Here is a 21,291-nt window from a genome sequence, read left to right on the forward strand (position 1 = left end):
CTGGCTTTCTCAGCTTGTCTACATATCATATATAAATAAAGTTATTTATTTAGTATAAACATGTATATTGTCAATAAATAGATGGACTCCAGAGGGTTAAGTCAGATTGTTTAAAAGCTCAACTTAAAAAAAAAAAAAAATCTCAGATCTCAGTCCTGTAGGTGTTCTTCATGTCCCGTTTTCAAACTGTCCCCTTCAGCCGAGGTGAAGCGTGTGGGAGACACCCTGTTGGGCATGGCCACGCAGTGTGTCCAGGTGAAGAACGTGGTGAAGACGTCCCCTCAGACCCTCTCCAACCTCTGCCTCAAAATCAATGTGAAGCTGGGAGGCATCAACAACATCCTGGTGCCTCACCAAAGGTAAAATTTTCTTTTGAATGCTTTTGAATTAGTTGGGACAACAGTGAGAATGTTAATAAGACTGTACTTCTCTTACATATATAAGCTATATATACAGATATATATACATATACATATGTTATAGCTACATATATAAGACCTAGGACTGAAATTTTATGCATACAGTCATGGAAAAAATGATCAGACCATTTTTTCCCCTTCATTTTCTTGTTAATTTTAATGCCTTGTACAACTAAATGTAGATTTGTTTGGACAAAAAAAGTGCTGTACAGTTGTTATAATACAATAAAATCACACACAAATATAGTAATAAATAACAACAATGAAAACAATAAAAGTATACTAAAACAATAAAATAGTAATAAAAAAAAGTAAATTTAAAAACAGAATTAGAATTTTTTAAAAAAAAAAGGAAATAAAAAGTAAAAAGCCAAGGATTCTTGCCTAGCTAGGACTGACCACCAAGGAGAATAAATACGTTTTTAATAATGTTTTTGATAATGTTTATGACAAATTTAATGATAACGACAACAAAAATAGCTCACAAGAGTTTAATTTAAGAGCTGATATCTAGACATTTTTCATGGTTTTATTGATAATAACCAAAATCATCATCAAGAAAACCATGGAAAATGTCTAGATATCAGCTCTTAAATTAAACTCTTGTGAGCTATTTTTGTTGTTATCATTATATTTGTCCAAACATATGTACCTTAAGTTGTACCAGGCATTAAAATGAACAAGAAGTTAAAGAAAACAAGGGTGGTCTTATTATTTTTTCCATGACTGTATGTCACTATGAAACCAGAATTATCTTAAAAAGGTTTATTTCATATTCATGAATCTATTGACTTTCAGTCCACAAGAAGTGGCCCCTATAATATTCCCATATAAGCTGTTTTTATTGTGTAATTTGTCTTCTCATTAAAAGTGCATTTGGTCTCCTAATGCAACAATTTACATCTAATGATTTAAGTGATTGAAGCCTATAAAAGTCCTGCTGGGTGACATATTGTATGTTTACCCATCTCAGTATTTAATCCTGTGATGATAGCACAATTCTACAAAGTAACCCCACACACGGCATTTAATAGCCAGTGTAATTAGAATCTCCTCCTCCATGTGCACTCTCAGGTCAGCAGTGTTCCAGCAGCCGGTTATCTTCCTGGGAGCAGACGTCACGCACCCCCCTGCTGGAGATGGCAAGAAGCCCTCCATTACTGCTGTAAGTCTCACAAATATCACCTTCATTAGACAACGTTACTTCACCTTTAACACAGTCTCAGAAAATGAAGGGAATGTGCAACCACTGCATGTCACACAGGCTGAATCCAAATCTCTGAACTTCAATGCACTTGCAACTTTGCAAACTTTACATGCGTGGTCCTGGCAAGGTTATAATAGTTAAAAAAAAAAAAAAAGTTAGGCGCACCAGTGCAACCAATGCAAAAAGTTAGTCTGGAGCAAGGTTATAATAGTTTTTCTTTTCTTTAGCTTTAGTTTTAATTTAATTTAATTTAATTTAATTTAATTTAATTTAATTTAATTTAATTTAATTTAATTGATTTTTTGTTTTCAAATTCAGTTGGTTTTAATTAGTTTTTAGAGTGAGTTTACTAGTTTTAATTCGTTTTTTTTTTTTTTGAAAATGCTTAGTTTTAATTTAGTTTCTATTAGTTTTAGGTTTTTTTTGTAATGAGGTATTTGTTTGGTGCAAGATTAAAAAAAGTCACAATAAATGCTGCCTTTTATTTCTTTTTATTATCCATCTCAGCCCCAATAAGTTTATTAAGTCATAAAACCAGATAGATTAAATATATTTCATATCAACCAAAAAGGTTTACGAATGAAAAAAGTTGACAAAGATGAAAACTAAGGACAATTTCAGTATAATTTTAGTTAGTTTTGTAACCTCACAATACAGTTTCAGTTAGTTATCATTTGTTAAAAACTCTCGTTTTTATTTTTATTTCAGTTAACAAAATTTTTTTCCAATTCTGGTTTTCGTTATTTCGTTAAATAACGTATAATACGTATAATAATCGTATAATAACCTTGGGTCCTGGGAGGTCTACAGGTCAACCAGTCCACAATGCCATTATGTTAGTTTTTCCAATTTCCAACTAAAAAAAACTAAACTAATGTTTTAAACAATTACTGTGTTATGAATCACATTGGCCATAAATAATATTCAACCACATTATCCAATCCAATCCACTTTGTTTATATAGCACGATTTAAGCAAACACAAGGTTTTCAAAGTGCTGCACTAAAAGATAATAGACAATAAAAGCACAATAAAAAGATAAGTAGACGCTAGAACGATAAAACACAATGAGATAAAATAAAAATAGAATAAAATAAAAATGATAAAATAAAAAATATAAAAATAAAATAAATAAAATGCACTGCCCGCACAAAATAAAATATGCATGTATACACATAAAGTCATAAAATCAACACTCTACGTGGGTCACAGAAGTGCTCCCAGAGACCATGACTTCAGTCTTTTTTTCATTAAAACTTTATGATTATAAGACATTATAATACAGAACGATGAAGAGGTAAAGACTATAGTGGCAAAATGCATTTTATTCATCTTATCTAGGCAGAAAAATGGCTGAAAAAAAATACAAAAGAACATCTTCCAAATAAATAATACCCAGTTTATTTTGTCATAGTTTGATTCTTATTTACAAACATTTCTGTACTGTTTCTATGTTGTATAGAAACATATGAATATCATTTGTTTACTCACAAGAAAAACCCTTTGTATGGGATTTACATCTCGTTATCTGCAGGGACACGCTGTGTTCAAGATTGTTGCTTGAACGTTTCCACAGTAATGAGTGAAGCAGACTTTTATGCCCGTCAATCAGCGGCTAAATAAACAGCCTCACGCCCTCGCAGGCTTGATGTGATGATGGTGAACACATCACTGTACGCACTATTGAAGTCTGCAAGTCTGGAGGGTGGACATTTGAATCCAGCCACAAATCTGGGTAACGCTTTATAATAAGGTCCTTAATAACCATTAATTAACAAGTAATAAGGCATTGTTCTCGCTTTAGATCCGGTAGTTGCAAAAAGCATAGTTAACTTATAGTTAACTTATAATAGATGAGTAATAAAGTATATTTTAATATCAATAAGCAAACAAAATAAGATTAATAAAGGCATGGCAAAGACATAATGGGTGGGTCATGGGTGTTTGTAATGCCATTATTAACACTTATATAAGCTTATAAACACACAATAATGTCAATAAGCATCTTGTAAGGACTTACAAGGGCCTTATTGCTTGTTAATTAATGGTTATTACAAGGACCTTAATATAAAGCTTTACCCAAATCTGGGCATGCAGGTTTAAGCTCACTGTGTGTGGTTTTGTCTCTGGTAACTAGTGATTATTACTATTATTCTATATACTGTTATTTCTTGTTATTTAGAGGCTAAATGATCATCTGATTAATTAAAATAAAGTGCAGGTTATTTGATAATGGTTACGAGTGCAACAATAGATTGTGGATCTGAGCCTTGGTTTCTATTTTTTAATTATTTCCGAAGCCATAGAAGCTTTTTTGTTGCCTAGTATCCATATGTATACTGTTATACAAAGTGGAGGGAAAAATGTTAATGCAGTGCGGCTTCTCTGATGAAAGTCTAGATGCTAAGTTGGCAGGGGCATTACCTTTTTATAGACAAATAAAAGAAAAACAACAAGGGCATGTAAATAATGCAAATGACCTCAAGATGTCATAGAAAAGCAAACACACATGGTTGTGGTTGCCTGGTAACAGTGGCACTGGGTGAGCATGGCGCACAGCGATGCTGGTAGAAGAAGAATCCTGCAGACATGAATATTATGTTTAAGGCAGAAGAGATTTAATACCTTTTATTTTCACCACAGATGGGGAAATACTTGATATACTTAGTTAATTATGTACACTTAAATGTAGTACTATACTAAATATACTATACCTAAGTACTATACTAAAGTACAAGGTACTTAACTTCTACTTCACTACATTTTTGAGGCAAACATTGAACTTTTTACTCCACTACATTTAGCTGCCAGCTTTAGTTACTAGTTAAATTTCAAGTCAAGATTTAACATGAAAAACAGGATCAATTGAAACCGCAAAACAGTATAGTAAGTGGTTAAAATTAGCCCTACCATGACAACTGTAAAATACTTCTTTAAATAATCCATATCAATAATAATACAGTAATATCTTTGGAATATACTGTATGTAATAATGGGGCCATTCTGCATGCGGGTATTTAAACTTTTGATACTTTAAGTACATTTTGATGTTGAGGTTACTGGTAGTGGAGTACATTCACAATGTGGTAGTAGTACTTTTACTAAAGTGAAGGATCTGAATACTTCCTCCACCACCGATTGAGTATTCTCACGGTGTTCATAACTCTTAACAAGCAGATTAGCCTGGAGGACTGTTGAAGTGGCTTGTTTTGTTTCTTTTGTCATGCATTAAATGAGGGCCAAATGCTGCTGTGAGAGTCCATTTGAGAAGAAACTGCATCTGTTCTCAATCTGGACTGTTCCTTGAGACTCGGATGCACGAAAAATGAGGCCAAACGAGGATAACGGGAGTAGTGCGAGAGGAGCTAGTGAGGGATAAAGGGAAACAAATGGCTCATCACTGACTCACGTTCAAAAAGGAAATGACGTCAACCGTCGTCCGCCCTTGACCTCAGCTCAGCTGTGGTTGGCTGTGTTGTTGCCTAGCAATTATGACAAACGCACACAGAGAGGATGGGAGAGGAGAGTGGGTCTGTGTTCCTCCTCACTGAGGAGAAAACTGGTGAGAAATTGTAGATTGTAGTGCAGTGGAACAATTTGAGGGAAGAAAAATGTAAAGGTCGATGTCAAGCCTTTTATACTTCCCAGTGACAGCCACAAGGGGACACTAATGTACAAATGTACACAATGGGACAAATGATGGCGATAAAAAGATTAACCTTCTGAACCTTGAGCTGTTTCAAGGCTTTTTTTCCCTCCTGCCACATTTTACTCACTGTGACCTTGTTTTGCACTGCAATATATAAGTCCTGCACCACTATGGGAAAAAAAACATATTGCCAAGTGACTACAGGTGTTACCAATATCGTAAAAAATGGGGCTCCACATACTATACATGTTGAACTGTTTACATTTTTAAAGACTGCAGTTCTGTTGAGGTTTCACTGAATTCTTGTCAGGTGACTGTTTGTCTCTGCTGAGTCATTTTTGGCTTCCCAGTTGCATTGAGGAGTGAAGAATCTAATGTTTTTTAAAGATCTGGTTCGTGAAAATAGTTTATTTTTGGCGGAATTTTAAACGAGACATGTAGAATAAAGTGATTTTTATGAACTATCTCTATTTTGAGCTTAGATGTGGTAATTTTTTTCTGATGGAAGCGTTCGTCACACATGATAAGATCAATAGTAAAATTCTACGATCATTTTTCTAATCATTTTGCTTTGTTTTTCAAGAAAACCCGCCTTTCAAATGTGCCAGTTGGTTGTGTGATTCTGATGATTAAATGAATTGAGATTGAGTCTATTAACGTGATTTCCTTTGTTTCGGCATCATACATTTTGGCGTGAGCCTTTAAGCAAATCAACTCAAAATACCCAATACAGTTTTTGCATATGTGTGACCAGTGGGTATCAACTCTTTCCTCCCTCTCTCTTCCAGGTGGTAGGCAGTATGGATGCTCATCCCAGCAGATACTGTGCCACAGTGCGAGTCCAGAGACCCAGGCAGGAGATCATTGAAGACTTGTCTTACATGGTGCGTGAACTGTTGATTCAGTTCTACAAGTCGACCCGGTTCAAGCCCACCAGGATCATTTTCTACAGAGATGGAGTTCCTGAGGGACAGTTGCCACAGGTAAGATGGCATCATTGGTAGAGATGGGAATCCCCAGAGGCCCCACAATACGATTTTATCCCGATACTTGAGTCACGATACGACATTATTGTGATTTTAGGCATTTAGCAATATCGTGAGGATACAATATATTGCGATTTAACCGTTTTGTGTCCCCAAAATTAAATTCAATCAAGAATTGTTTTGTCAAATAAGAGAAAATTCTCAGTCTATTCATCTCAATTCAGTCGTTTTATTACTCCACAATGAGAGTCAAACCCACAGACTGACCAACAAAGTATTCAGTCAAACTGAACTGAACTGATATCAAACATGTATGGACCACAACAACTGCAGCATTTTATCAAACTTTCAAAAACTTTAAGCTTCACTGCTCTCAATTTTTTTGAATGAAACATTTTTAAAAAAGCCGAACTTTGCAGAATTATTTCGACAACTCTTTTATTTGTTTTTATCTGTTCTTTGTGGTTTTTAAAATTAAGATTCATTTTAAAACCCACTTTTATTTACTGGTTTTTAACCAGCATGAAACTCACTTTGTTTTAGTTGTTTTTATTTGTTCTCTGTTTTTATTGTTGGTCTGTCCTGCCATGTACAGCACTTTGTTTCAGCTAACACCGTTTTAAAAGGCTCTATAAATAAAGTTGATTTGATTTGATTTGACTTGATTTGATTTGATTTGGTCATTGGTCAATCATTGGTAGCCTAAAGTGATGGCTGATATACTAGACTCCATTAGATTGTCCTAAATATGTAAAAATGGCTGAAAGTAAAGTGCAATTTAGCTTTTTTTTTTCTATAAAATTCTAGTACTAATAAACAATGTTGTGGTGTGCAGATTCTCCACTACGAGCTCCTGGCCATCAGAGACGCGTGCATCAAGCTGGAGAAAGACTATCAGCCAGGCATCACCTACATTGTGGTGCAGAAACGCCACCACACACGCCTCTTCTGTGCTGACAAGTCTGAAAGGGTAAGCTTTCCATTTCTAACACATTATTAAAAATGATTTGGGTGATTCTCATGAACATGGTGCAGCTCATAGCAAAAATCCAAGAGCATTGAATACATATTTTCGTTGTCCCTTTATAACAAATACAATCTAAAGTCACTGTTTAATATGAATGTATAATCTATTTAAAAATCTTAAGGTATTTCTGACATTTTTAGAGACACTGTGAGCAAAATTCATTACCGTAACACAATTTAAAATGAAAAAACAACAAAACATTTTTTTTCTTTTCTTGGCAAGCACTTAAATATGCTCAAGGGTAGCTGATAATCCCAAAATGTATTTTATTAAAATATACACATTTTAATGCAAACAATTCTATCATTACTATAACATTTAACCATTTTTTCTCAGCAATTTTCATTCAGATTTTGTTCTTTATACATTGTTAAAAGACATTATATTTGATTATATTCTGTTAAATTATACATTTTTAAACAAATGTGTATTTATTTTGATGAAGTTAATTAAATATTTATTGTATATAAGTGTGGGGAAACCATGACCTTTTTTATCTGGATGCATTACGGTCAAAAGTTTGTGAATCAATAATATAGAAAATATAATTTTAACACAAAACAATGAATTGTGCCTCATTATGGCTATATTGTTCATTCATGTAAAAGTGAAATATATTTAGTTTAATAAAGTATGTCCTTATAATCCTCACAGACATAGTTTAGACTGACTTCATGAGAATCACCCATTTCGTCTTTTCATTGTTACTTGTTTTCATCTATTTAACTATGATCTTGTGTTTTCTGTTGTTCTGACAGATTGGGAAGAGTGGGAATATACCTGCAGGGACTACAGTGGACACCAGCATCACTCACCCCTTTGAGTTTGACTTCTACCTTTGCAGCCACGCAGGCATACAGGTAATAATAGCAGAAACTGAATGTTTTAGTGCTCTCTGGTGCTCTATTATTTAGCTTTTTAAAATCTCAGAATAAATTCCCAATAGCCTTTTGTTTCATCTAATTTCTGTCACCTTCTCTCTGTGTCCAGGGTACCAGCCGGCCGTCTCATTACTACGTCTTATGGGACGACAATCGTTTCACGGCTGATGAGTTGCAGATTCTCACTTACCAGCTGTGCCACACGTACGTGCGCTGTACCCGCTCAGTCTCCATCCCTGCTCCAGCTTACTATGCTCGTCTCGTGGCCTTCCGTGCCCGCTACCATCTCGTGGACAAAGAACATGACAGGTAAGTGCGGTTATAAAAGATGTAACACAGGGTTTTTTTTCGATGTAACACATTTTTTTCCGATACTCGGGAAAATATTCGATACTCGATACCATTTTCGATACCACTGGGATAAAAACAAAGACCTCAAAATTTCACAGAAATATTTTTATTCACAAGAAAAATGCAACATGTTAAAATGAACAGAACCAGAGGTTAAATATTTATAATAAAAAACAGTTGTGCAACTACTATACTTTTGAAAATGAGTATCGTATCCGGATACAGCGTTTTAGTGTCGATACTTTTTTGAGTATCGATACTTTGGTAACGCTTTATATTAAGGTCCTTGTAATAACCATTAATTAACAAGTTAATTAATTAATAAGTAATAATGCTTATTAACATTATTGAGTGTTTATAAGCTTGTTATAAGTGTTAATAATGGCATTACAAACACCCATGACCCACCCATTATGTCTTTGCCATGCCTTTATTAATCTTATTTTGTTTGCTTATTGATATTAAAATATACTTTATTGCTCATCTATTATAAGTTAACTATGCTTTTTGCAACTACCGGATCTAAAGCGAGAACAATGCCTTATTACTTGTTAATTAATGGTTATTAAGGACCTTATTATAAAGCGTTACCGATACTTTTGACAACCCTAGTTCCAATAATCACATATGAAGCGTCGCTAATCGTCGTTCTTTCTCTCTGCAGTGGAGAGGGCAGCCATGTGTCTGGTCAGAGTAACGGTCGGGACCCCCAGGCGCTGGCTAAAGCTGTTCAGATCCACCACGACACCCTGAGGACCATGTACTTCGCCTGAGCTCCACCAACCATTGCCACCATCGACCCCTCCCACCTCATTTCTACCTGAGTGGGCATATGTCCCACCACCACCACCTCATCCCCATCCCTTATTCCCAATGACTGCCCACTACACATACTCCACAGACCTGCCAGTCATTCACCCAAGCCCAAGAAACATAAGGCCCTTCACCTGTAAAACACAGGCAGACTCTACAGCCTCATGCACTCAAACGGTTATGAATATTACTATTATTGTCATTTTGTTGTTTTTACTTTACCAGGACTATTGCTCTTTTTATGTAGAATTTTTAAACGTGGGTATTATTATGTAATTGTATTGTGCGCTACCTTCACACTCCTGTGTATGTAAGTATGCAATACGGATGGGAGGAAAATAGGCGAGAAAAAGAGAAAAAAAAAAAATCACAAAAAACTTTTTTAACTGCCACCACGATGCTGCCTCTTCACCCATCCGAATGCCGGATGCCAGTGTTCCAAGCCCCTTAAAATGGGGATCCTCCAGGGGGTGGTACTGGGCACGCACACTTACAAGTATCATTTTATCGTTGTCATGAACTACATTCATGTTTTTAATGTTTTTTGAATAATGTTATTTTTTTAAACTGCCTTGAGGAGTCTGAGGTATGGTACATTAGCACTTAGTGTTAGCATGTAGGTGCCACCAGTCCTGCACATAAGATTTGTTAGTACATGTGAGACTAGCCCTCTGGTCTTTATATTAGCAGAGACAGAAAGAGCAGGTGTAGCATATCGTAGATACAGGAGAGAAGTCCTGCCGCACTCTCTGTGCTGGTTGGCCAGTCCCTTAGAGATTTAGCCTATAGAGGCAAGCTTAGCATAACAATAGAGGGACCATTTGCATAGAGTGTATCAAATATACTTGCACCCCATGCACCTAAACCAGCATTATTAACCAGCCAAAAGTGATGCCAACCAATAGAAAAGGGGCACTTAAACAGGAAGATAATCTTTCGTCTCTGTATGCGTTGCTCTTTTAGGATTTACGAGGCACTTTTTTTTATTTACTTATCGATTTATTTTACTTCAAAAACGGTGAGACTTGTCTGTCCCGAAGCTTGACACAGACTAGTTTGAAGTTTTCACACCCACACCTGCATAGCTTTCAGAATAAGTAGGTAACTAAGGCAATAGGCAAGGTCAACACTCCTCTGTAGATTTGAATGCAGGCAAATAAAAAGTCTGATCACTTAAGTGCTGCAAAGCTGAACTCTCATTCAGCGATTGACCTTGCTCTGATCATTCTGCACATTCCAGCATGTATCAGTGGAGATGACGCCACACAGTGCACTCAAGACTTCCACCTGCGCACCTGTTTGCGTACCTACACACACACACACACACACACACACACACACACACACACACACACACACACACACACACACACACACACACACACACACACACACACACACACACACCTATCCCCATTCTTACACAAAGCTCTTCCCTCTGCAGGCATTTACAACTCATAGCCTGAACAGCAGAAGCACACACATATCTGACCTTTCCGTCTCTTTCTTAGCATGTAGAGACCAACCTCCTCAAATGCACTTGTCCCCTTATCTCCCTCCAAGCCAAACTATCACTCATCATCACCCTCTCCATCATCACCTCCTACCCTTGCCGTCTATTCTCACTTTAAAATCACACACCTGCAGCATCCCCTGCCCCAATCCCCTAGCTTGTGTTAGCCAATCCCTATTGGTGCTCTGTGTGCATGGGCGGCACAGATAGGGGATTGCTACAATGGACAGGGTGGGCCACTATTACTCCTACTTTATGTGCCCTGCCTTCACATCTAGTCACTTTCTGGATTTATGAAAAAAATGCATGTAATTATTTTTTATGACTGGATATTCTGAGCCACCTTATTTTGGTTTCTTTAGAGGTAGGAGCCTTGCGCTCGAAACTGCCTGTCAGTCGTTTTGCCTCGATTGTGTAATGGTTGTAAGGACTGCTTTTTCTTTTGTCATTATTATTATTATTATTATGAATATTGTGACTAGTGTCAGAGTGTATCCTCAAGAGGGCACTGTGGAGACAGTCTCAAAATTCCACCTCATTTGCCCTTTAAGCGCCTCAAATCTTGTCTGATGGTCAGAGACCCTTTGAGCTGAAAGGGATCAAAGGATAAGAGATCGGATGAGTTTGATTTTTAAATCATGTTTATTAACTTGCATAATCAAAATGCCTTTGTACACCGTTTTACTGATCCTTCATTGTGTCCAAGGTGATTTGTATATATAAATATATAATATTAACCTGTTATGTATTTTGGCTCACCAGTTGCCGGGCCTTTCACAGTTGGGGCCAGTGTTTTACCCCTCATTCTGTGCAGAAAAAAAAAAAGAATGAAAAGATAAATCAGTCTGGGGGGCATTTCCCAGTATCACTGAAACCAGATGCAGTTCTTCACTCACTGAAGCCACAAAGCACCTTGCAAAATGGGGAGACGAAATGGCAGTCACCCTGGAAATGCATCATGGGGACACCGGAGAGTCCACCCCTCTCCACACAGCCTCACTGTCTGACTAAGCAATATTGAAGCCACTGATCAAGAACAGTCCTTGTCATAGCACTTCCCAATAGATTTGAATGAAAGGACATGGAAGCATATTATTTTGGCTCTGTATGTGATAGTATGGGAACTCTGTTGGGGCGGGTTATTTTTTAAAGAAAATAAAATTGTTTTTTATTAATCCTGTTGTTGCTGTTTTTTTCCTCTTTACATGTTTATAGCATCATTACTGTATTGTCGGATTTTAGTTGAAGTCAGAACAAAAAATAAAAATGAGATTTACACATTTTACATTACAGCAGAGGGGGGATTTAGCCCTAAACATGCAATATTTAAACAAGTGTAGCTAATAATTGATAAAAACCTGATTCATTAATTACAGTCATCCTGGTTACATACACATAGATCCTTGTTTTCTTCAATTTTCTTGTTCATTTCATGCCTGGTACAACTAAAGGTACATTTGTTTGGACAAATATAATGATGACAAATATAGCTCATAAGAGTTTAATTTAAGAGCTGATGTCTAGCCATTTTCCATGGTTTTCTTGATAGTAACCAAAATCATTAGCAAGAAAACCATGGAAAGTGTCTAGATATCAGACTGTATGTCACTATTAAACCAGAAATATCTAAGGTTTATTTCATATTCATGAATCTATTGATTTTCAGTCCACAAGAAGTGGCCCCTATAATATTCCCATATAAGATGGTTTTTTTTATTGTGTAATTTGTCTTCTTATTAAACGTGCATTTGGTCTCCTAATGCAACAATTTACATCTAATGATTTAAGTGATTGAAGCCTACAAAGTCCTACTGGGTCCTGCTTTTAATAGCCAGTGTAATTAGAATCTGATATCAAGACATTTTCCATGGTTTTCTTGATAATGTTTTTGGTTATTATCAAGAAAACCATGGAAAAAGTCTAGATATTAAACTAGATCTTAAATTAAACTCTTATCAGCTATTTTTGTTGTTATCATTAGATTTTTCCAAACAAATGTACCTTTAGTTGTACCAGGCATTAAATGAACAAGAAATTGAAGAAAACAAGGGGTGGTCTGATAATTTTTTTAAGTGGTTATTTTTTATTTCCTTCAAACCTTTTGTATTCCTATTTGAGCATGAAATATGTTAAGTTACTGCACTGCAAACATATTTAAAATTGCAGTTTAATCATATCTGGTTAAGCGCACGGTCCTATATGTGGCCCTGTGGTCGTGTCGATGAAAACTGTGGCCCCCTCCAGCATTTATGTTGCCCATCCGTGAGGTGGATGGATGGATGGACGGACGGACGGACGGACGGACGGACGGATGGATGGATGGATAGATAGATAGATAGATAGATAGATAGATAGATAGATAGATAGATAGATAGATAGATAGATAGATAGATAGATAGATAGATAGATAGATAGATAGATAGATAGATAGATAGATAGATAGATAGATAGATAGATAGATAGATAGATAGATAGATAGATAGATAGGAAGGAAGGAAGGTAGGTAGGTAGGTAGGTAGGTAGGTAGGTAGATAGATAGATAGATAGATAGATAGATAGATAGATAGATAGATAGATAGATAGATAGATAGATAGATAGATAGATTAATGTTGGTCTGCTGTTCTTGCACTGAAAAAAAGAAATCACAATAAGTGGTTATTTTTTAATTGCTTCAAAACTTTTGTATTCCTAGATAGATAGACAGACAGACAGACAGGCAGACAGGCAGACAGACAGATGGATAGATGGATCGATAGATAGATTAATGTATTGATAGTACTGTAAACATAGGGTTACCTCTGGGTGAAGGCGGAGTTGATTCTTGTGACGTGTGGTGACACAGAGCCCGCCTCTTCCTGTCGGTGTCAGAAAGGCAACTTCACCATATTTAGCTGGCTTGCCGAAGCCCCGCAGAGTTGATCTGTCAACCGGACTGAAAACCTTGACACTTCTCGGCGGACCCTGCCCGCTGCTGACAGCTTTATTCAGGCACCGGGCTGCAAACTACAGAAGACGCCGTCGTCGGGGTGTGTTGCCGGGGGAACGGGGCCGCGTCAACGGCTGTTTCTGACGCGATAAAAGTAGCCGTCGTCTGTCAGAATCCCAACTATCCGACAGCGGAGCTAGCCAGGCAGCTAATTACTGCCGCTACCGCCGTCGACAGCAATTTATGTCCCGTGTGCTAATGCTCATCTGTCTGTAGGGATTCATTTGGACTCAGTGACCCCGCTGTGATGATATCCTGACAGTTCCTCTCGCCCGTTCCTGCCACTTTCCCAAGCCTGGCTAGCAGCGAGCTAACTTGGCTAACTAGCAGGTTTTCACTGCCACAGCGTCGCGTTGAGCAGCCAGGAGCTTGAAATCCGATTGGATACGTTGACCGTGTGCCAACGGTGGTGTGCGGACACCGGGGACACCGAAGACACCCCCCCTACCCTTACCCCCGGGCCGGCGACACGACCGTGCCGAGGGCCCCTGTTGACAGTGTGCAGGGAGAGAGAGAGAGAGGACCTAACAGCAGCAGAGACACTCGGCCATTCAGCGAGGCAGAGGCGGTCTACTGCCGGAGGAGACACCGGACTGAACGGAGGCAGAGTCCCAAACGTTTGACTACTGTGATCCGGGAAGTGATCCGGACAGAGACCTCATGAATGGAAATCGGAACTACAGGTAAATGAAGGTCCTTTTTGCTAAGTTTATGACTGTTTTTTACAGAGCACGTGTCAGTGAAAGTTAAATTACCCGGTGATTGCATTTCGTCACCCTGTTGAAATAATCGCCTAATTCATTTTTTCAAGTTTTGCAGGAAACACAAAAAACTTCACCAAAAGTGTAACATATGACATTTATTGATCATTTCACTCAAAAAGGATGTAACAAAGGATGGCTATTGGCATAGAAATAACACTGTGTGTATATTCTGTAACTTAAGAGAAATAAATGACTTGGGGAATTTTTTGAACATGCCTTTGTGACTTAAACAAGATATGGTAACATTTTATTTTGAAGGTGTCTACATAAGAGTCACACAAGCCTGTCAGAAACATGACATGACAAGTATCATGAGCATTAGTGTTACTTCAAAGTGTCATTAATGTTCATGACACACATCCCATGTCATGTTTATGATACGCTCATGTCACTCTTATGTAGACACCTTCAAAATAAAGTGTTACCATATCTTGCTTAAGTCACAAAGGCATGTTCAAAAAAATTGCCTAAGTCACATTTTATTTTGACTTAAAATTAATCCGCTTAAGTCACACACTTGACATAAGCCATTATCTTAAACGGGTAAAATCACATGATCTGATCAACTGAGGATGTAGCCGATTTTACCATAGGTGGCCGGCATCATTAGGAGATGATTTAGGCAAAAAAAAACATTTTGACAAAAAATGACTAAAGCGATTATTTTAACAGTGTGACAATTAGTTAGTGAGATGATGGAGGATGTTTCATCTGTGCTTGACTGCCCTGGGTGAAGCTTACTGAAGGTGTTAAACTGTAACCAGGGAGTTTCTCAGCCTTCTGCATGTTTCTTTGCCGAAACATGAGTCACAATTGAACTGGTGAATAGCAGCCCTCGTGATGCGAGACCGTATTAAACTTCTTTGAACTCAAAAGTAAAATATTTGGCGTTTTACAAGTCATTCCCACCAAAGTACTGAGCAGTTTGCTTTCTGTCTCAGTCACTGTTAAAGTCAGTGGCATCCCAAGCCAGGTGTGTGGGCTTCATTAGACAGGTGTAGAGGTTAAGCCTGGTATTCCCCAGCACAAGTTATTTCATGGTTTTAGCCATCGTGGTGCAGAATTAACTGTATCTTAAACCTAGCATGACTAGTCACCTGAGAACTTGTGACAGTGGGATACTCTGTGTTCTCATCTCTCTGTCATCCACTGACCCCGGTCTGACCTCGACATCTTAGCAGTATTTTTCTCCTGCAGTTTAAGGAGATGTAACCTGTTTTCCATGCCCATGTTTTGTGCATACTACATGTGCAAGAGTGAGTAGATAACCACAGGATATTTGGTTGTCTAAAAAAAATAGCTGCAAGTTTAACCTGCTAAGTTTAGCTTGCATATTTATTTGTTTTTCCAGCTACATATCACCATCCCTTTTAAAAAACTGGTGAACTGAACTGAACATGCTATCTACCACAGAAAACTCATGTCAACTTGCAAATTCCTGTCTAGTCCAGGTGATAAAAAAAGAAAATCAACCTAGACCATGGCCAGTAAAGTGTTTCTTTCTCGGTCGTAGTGGCAGTTGAACAGTCCGAACCACCTGGCTTTGTCTCAGCTGTAACGGAAGCTTTCCACTTTATGTGACCGTAAACTGAATGCCAGGTACTCTTGATCAGCCAGTGACACATGATACAGCAGTTGGTTCTTCACCCAACCCCTCCTCCTCAAGAGGAGATCCCTCTCTGCTGCCTACTGTCTCATTAACGTCTCTGCTCCTCTCAGTTTGGACACTTCCCAGTGTCTGTAACATAAAGGAACACAAGGTGTTTTCCCAGTAACCAAGCACCTACAGTGAAGTCAAACAAACTAAAACAGTTCTGTGTCTGTGTTTGGGCAGGTGTGTGAGTCAAGCTTATAATATGCAAAGAACTAGATTAGATTTGGTGTGTTTTCACAGCCAAAATGACACGTTTGTGATAACCAAATTTGACTTATGAAACAGATGTCTATGGTTCAATTAATTATTTTCATTTGACTCCTATAGCTACAGTATTTAATGGTTATTCCGTGTTTATTTGACTTGTGTGTCCTTGTACCGTAACTGTCAAGCTCCTCAATCTATGTTGACAGCATAAACACAGGCCTGGGGACTCGTGATGAGTGTAATGGTATTCGCTTGTACCACAGTATTCCCCAGCACTCGAAATGCAATTTCATGTAGATTATACTGTTAGTCCATCTTGCATTAAATGTATTAAGGAGTGTGGTTGATGCGTTCACTTTGGAAGGCATTAGTGCATTAATACAGTCAGAGAGAGGCATGTTTTTGCTGTATAATGTTGTGGCTTGTTTGTGTAGGTCCCTGCATGGCCTTGATATAATGTGTGTTCGTGTTGGTTCACAATTACATATCACTAACCACGACATGACAGCCAGTGAGTCCTATGCTTGGGTGAATGATTAAAAGGGGGCCCTCCATCAGTCAATCAGTGGCCCGAAGAGTAGCGTGAGAAAATGCAAATTGATTGCACAGCCCACTTAGAAGCTGACAGCCTCCTCTCCCTGGTGGTAGTCCGAGCAGCAGCACATGTGGCATCGAAGCCATGGCTCTGCAGAGCTTAGCACCAAGGATATAATGAGTGCAAGGCTTTCAAGCCTTAAGCAAATCAAATCCATTATGATGTGCTAACCCCACAGTATGCCCACAAACAGCTTGTCACTTGATATTGATGTGATGTTACATGCAATGTCAGAACTGGTCAGAGATGTCACATTTCTGCCCATATCAAGATGTTCTTCTACCTGCTGAGCTGTGAGGATGGCTAACCTGTCACCATTGATTGTACGAGAGCCGAAATGTACACATGAACGCACAATGCATATTGAGAGATTGAGCTTACTGGAAGACAATGAAACGGAAGATACAGTACACAGGGGGGTCTCCCCCACCTTCCACCTGTCACACTCCACTATGTAACCAGGTGGCTTTTGAATTGGCTGTAGATGACTCAGCTTGGTGTCAGTTTTGGTTTTGTAGTCCATTAACACAGCACTTAAGAGGAGTAGTACTAGTTTCATGGATGGTAACGTCTGATTGGAAATGAGCTTACTTTCTACTTGTTTGTCCCATTGATGTCTTACTCGTGTTCATCGGCCAGACTCCCAACCCCCCCCCGTTCTTTCTCACACTCCTGTGTGTTTCCCGCTCTTTTTTTGATTCACAGAAAGTTACCACCACCCCCCTCTCCCTCCTTGGTTACTGCCTCTGTTTCCCTCTCTGTGCCTCAGTGGGAAACTCTGTCCTCCCTGTCATTCTCCTTGTAGGCTGCTTCTCTGTGGATTTTATACAGACAGTGGGGTCGGCTTTGAGGGAGGGCTGAGCACTTGATTTGCAGTCTCTCCCCATAATACTTAGTTCATTCAAGCAGCCTGTTGACAATAGACAACCCCCATCCTCAACCCCAGCCAACCATAAGGCGTACCATTGGCATATTGTTGTCGGTTTCTATGGAGAATTACGTTTGCCGTTGCTTTTTAGGCTTATTGTTTTATTGATTGTATTTACCCATGCCTTTGTTGTATGGAAGAAAATGAAATACCCTTTTATACTAACAGCTCTTACATTTTTTAAATGTTTCATACTTCTTTAAATCAGATCATATACTATAATTAAATCTGGCTAATGTTGGAAATAATGTTCTAACAATCAAAAGTATTATGGACCAGAATCCACATGGAGCTGTTGATAAAATACTCAAGTCACAATATGAGATACTTTTAAGTATCCTGGTTCTTTAATATATCATGACACAATTTCAGTTCTAAATACAATTGAAAGCCAATTTCAACCGATTTTCTAGATTATTGAAATCATAAGAAATTGGAAATTAGACTATATGGCCTTAGTGTGGTAGATTCCAGAAACATACAGCAGTTATATCACACTTGAGACCATGTAGCCTATATTTCTAAAGAACAAATTGAAAATATGAATGCTGTCAGCGCATATAACCAATGATCTGATGGTCTTCGAGACTCGATAGACTATCTTGGCATAGCCTTGAGTGCTGAAAAAAAGTTTAAATTAAAAATGTAATGGAATCGTGACCATAAAATTGAAAGTCTAAACAGATCATGGATTTGGAGAATTGTAATACCAACAGTAAAATCATATCCAGTGCCATAAGTTAAATAACAAACGCAGTATTATTTGACGTATTTATTTGTATATATTTCTAAATAATAGAGTATCACTGTTTCCAGACTTTTTTTTTTGGTGTTAGTTTGATACTTGATAATGAAGCTCAGATATTCAGTGTAGTCTAAACACAGCAAATACCAAAAACGACATGCTTGAATTTGTAGTCTCACAGCATGTTTTGTGATGTATTTGTTTGTCTTGTGAATCCTGTGGCCCCGTGTGGAATATATAATTTCTCAGGTTCCCTACAAACAACTAATCATGTGTTAGTGTGTAGGGTGTAGTAGACTAAGAGGCAACTCTGGGTGACACATGCTGTTGTCAGAGTGTGGGGCTCATTGCGAACTCCTACAAGTGGGCTGGGAAGCCAGGGGATGGAGTGGGTGTGTGGGAGAAGGAGGGGGATTCAGAGGAGCGTGGGGACGAGGAGGAGGGAGACTGGAGGTTGTGATGTGTCACAGAGATTAGACGCCAGAGCAGCCAGACCACACTTCTTTTCCACCTCCTCCTCCTCCTCCTTCTCCTCCTGCTTTCCCCCTTCCTGAGATCTGTTTTTTGGGGGAATGGCAAGGGGCTCATTTTAGGGGGAGGTTATGGACAGGAAGAGAGGGCCTTGGAAGTGGAAGTCTGTGTGTTTTGTTGGGGGGCCCAATGGAGCACAGACACGAGCCTGTTGATCAGTGGCAGCGAGAAAGATTTCAAATATCTCCTTTTTATTCCATACAGTCTTGAAATTGTGATTGTTAAAATAGTGCTCAATAGCAACTACATTTTCTCACATTTAAAGGGACAGTCAGTCATTTTATACAACATAAAATTAATATATTTGTATGTAATTGAAGAGTGTGACCTGACTGTTTCTCAGCTGGTTGTAATTAAAAGTGTAACCTTTATTTTACTCAAGGCAGCAAATAAACACCAGAGCGAGCAACAAATGACAGCAACAAATATAAAACAGAAGGAAACATTTAACAGATGAGTCCTTGTCTTCCTTTCATCAGTCCGCCAAAACATTAATCAGACATTATAAGCGGCTGCCATAAAACAATTACACTTTCCCAAGCAATGAGTACACTACTTACTATTTGTCAGTACCTTCAAATTTGAGGCTAAAGAAGAAGTTGCCTCATGCAACTCTGTCTACCGGACCTTTTGTATATGCTTTTAATAAACATTTCGTAAGAACTTGTAAGAAAGATAAGCTGAACAATTGAAAGAAACTATTCTAGGGACTGTTTCTTCTGTGGATAATAATCCATATTGGAAAACTGTATGCAGACATTGAAGCTGGAAAGATGCGTCAATGCTCATTTTATATATTATGAGCATGACAAGTTAAAAAGTTACCTCCATTATATCAGATCGCTGACTGCAGTGTCAGCAGCAGATGCCTTAAAACCTTTGCAAGTCTCATTAAGACGTTGACATGACAGTTACAAGAAACTGAGTATAACCTTGTTTTGGTTCTAATTAATTTATTAGACTCCATGTAAACTCTCAGAGTGACGGAGCAGTCATCCTGCCCAAGTCAACATGAAAAGTCAACAGCTCCTGGCCCCCTTCCACTGTTCCACTCAGGCCGGACTAGCAAGACTGTGAGGACAGAAGGCTCCATTTAACGTGCCTGACTAGAATCTCCTGGTCAGTTTAACAGAGCTAGTACTTTATGTGTGTGTATGTGTGTGTGCGCGTATCCATCCATCCCTGCTTCTCCAGAGGGTTGCCACCTTGCCGTGTCAAAGAAGCTCGTGTGTACCAAAGATCCCAAGATGCCGTCTGGACTTTTGCTACTGGTAGGGGCAACCTTGGCGGTCTGGTTAGCCTTTACCAGATGATATAGGACCAAAAAAAGATCTCAACATCAGAGCAGACAGAGGTGGAGGTGGAGGTGGTGTCCATCAAACAGGCGAATTGCCGCAATGGCTGGTAGAGATGAAGGAAGGGCCTGGACAGACAGAGCATGGTTTGCTGTGCCTGTTTTTCTTTTGTTTTTTTAAATTGTTGCTAGGCAACCCCTGAATCACCTGTCCTCAGCCGAACCGGTGTGAAGTAAACTCAAAGATCTGTGCCTGATAATTCTATTAGATGGCATCAAAAATGGACAGGTGGAGGGCATTTGCTCAGGGATAAGTGTGCTCACATGAGACCCTCAGGGGGAGGAGAAAACAAATGGAGTACTACCAGCTGCTTCAGGAGTTTTGCCTGAATTATGGTGGATTCAAAGCCCTTTTTAGTTTAGCCTCCCAATTGATGTGATTGGGAAATGGGGGGAGAAAATGGTTATGAGTTTTTTCAACTCAGGGCATCGAGGATGCTCCTGCTCCTGCTCCTGCAAAAGCATATCACACTCAGCAATGCAAAAGCAGCGAGCAAAAAGCTTCACTCATCGAAAAACAATCATAAAAAGATGCCCCTGGCTGCTAAAATGTGCTCTGTCTGATGGGGCCTGAAAGCTGGAGCATGGAGGGACCTCCACCTGTCTAGGCGTTCATGCTGTTGGTTGCAGGTTCGTCTCTATCAATGACCGTGTGGTGGCCATCTGTGCAACATCTCCAC

At 38.6% G+C, this 21,291-nt stretch overlaps 2 protein-coding genes across 7 annotated transcripts in view; both read left to right on the forward strand.

Moving 5' to 3' along the window:
* ago1 (argonaute RISC component 1) overlaps positions 1–11,650 on the forward strand; it is a 39,091-nt gene extending 27,441 nt beyond the window's left edge. For all 4 annotated transcript variants that reach the window (XM_059338282.1, XM_059338283.1, XM_059338280.1 and 1 more), the window contains 7 exons: positions 200–359; positions 1,494–1,584; positions 6,064–6,258; positions 7,097–7,231; positions 8,047–8,148; positions 8,279–8,478; positions 9,185–11,650. In XM_059338282.1, the coding sequence (XP_059194265.1) occupies positions 200–359; positions 1,494–1,584; positions 6,064–6,258; positions 7,097–7,231; positions 8,047–8,148; positions 8,279–8,478; positions 9,185–9,293 (992 nt within the window). In that variant the 3' untranslated portion in view covers positions 9,294–11,650. The remainder of the gene's footprint in view (positions 1–199; positions 360–1,493; positions 1,585–6,063; positions 6,259–7,096; positions 7,232–8,046; positions 8,149–8,278; positions 8,479–9,184) is intronic.
* A 2,089-nt stretch (positions 11,651–13,739) lies between these two features.
* ago3a (argonaute RISC catalytic component 3a) overlaps positions 13,740–21,291 on the forward strand; it is a 44,262-nt gene continuing 36,710 nt past the window's right edge. For all 3 annotated transcript variants that reach the window (XM_059339056.1, XM_059339059.1, XM_059339058.1), the window contains exon 1: positions 13,740–14,516. In XM_059339056.1, the coding sequence (XP_059195039.1) occupies positions 14,498–14,516 (19 nt within the window). In that variant the 5' untranslated portion in view covers positions 13,740–14,497. The remainder of the gene's footprint in view (positions 14,517–21,291) is intronic.

Source organism: Centropristis striata, chromosome 8 (genome assembly GCF_030273125.1).
Source record: "Centropristis striata isolate RG_2023a ecotype Rhode Island chromosome 8, C.striata_1.0, whole genome shotgun sequence".
NCBI classification, from domain to species: Eukaryota; Metazoa; Chordata; class Actinopteri; order Perciformes; family Serranidae; genus Centropristis; species Centropristis striata.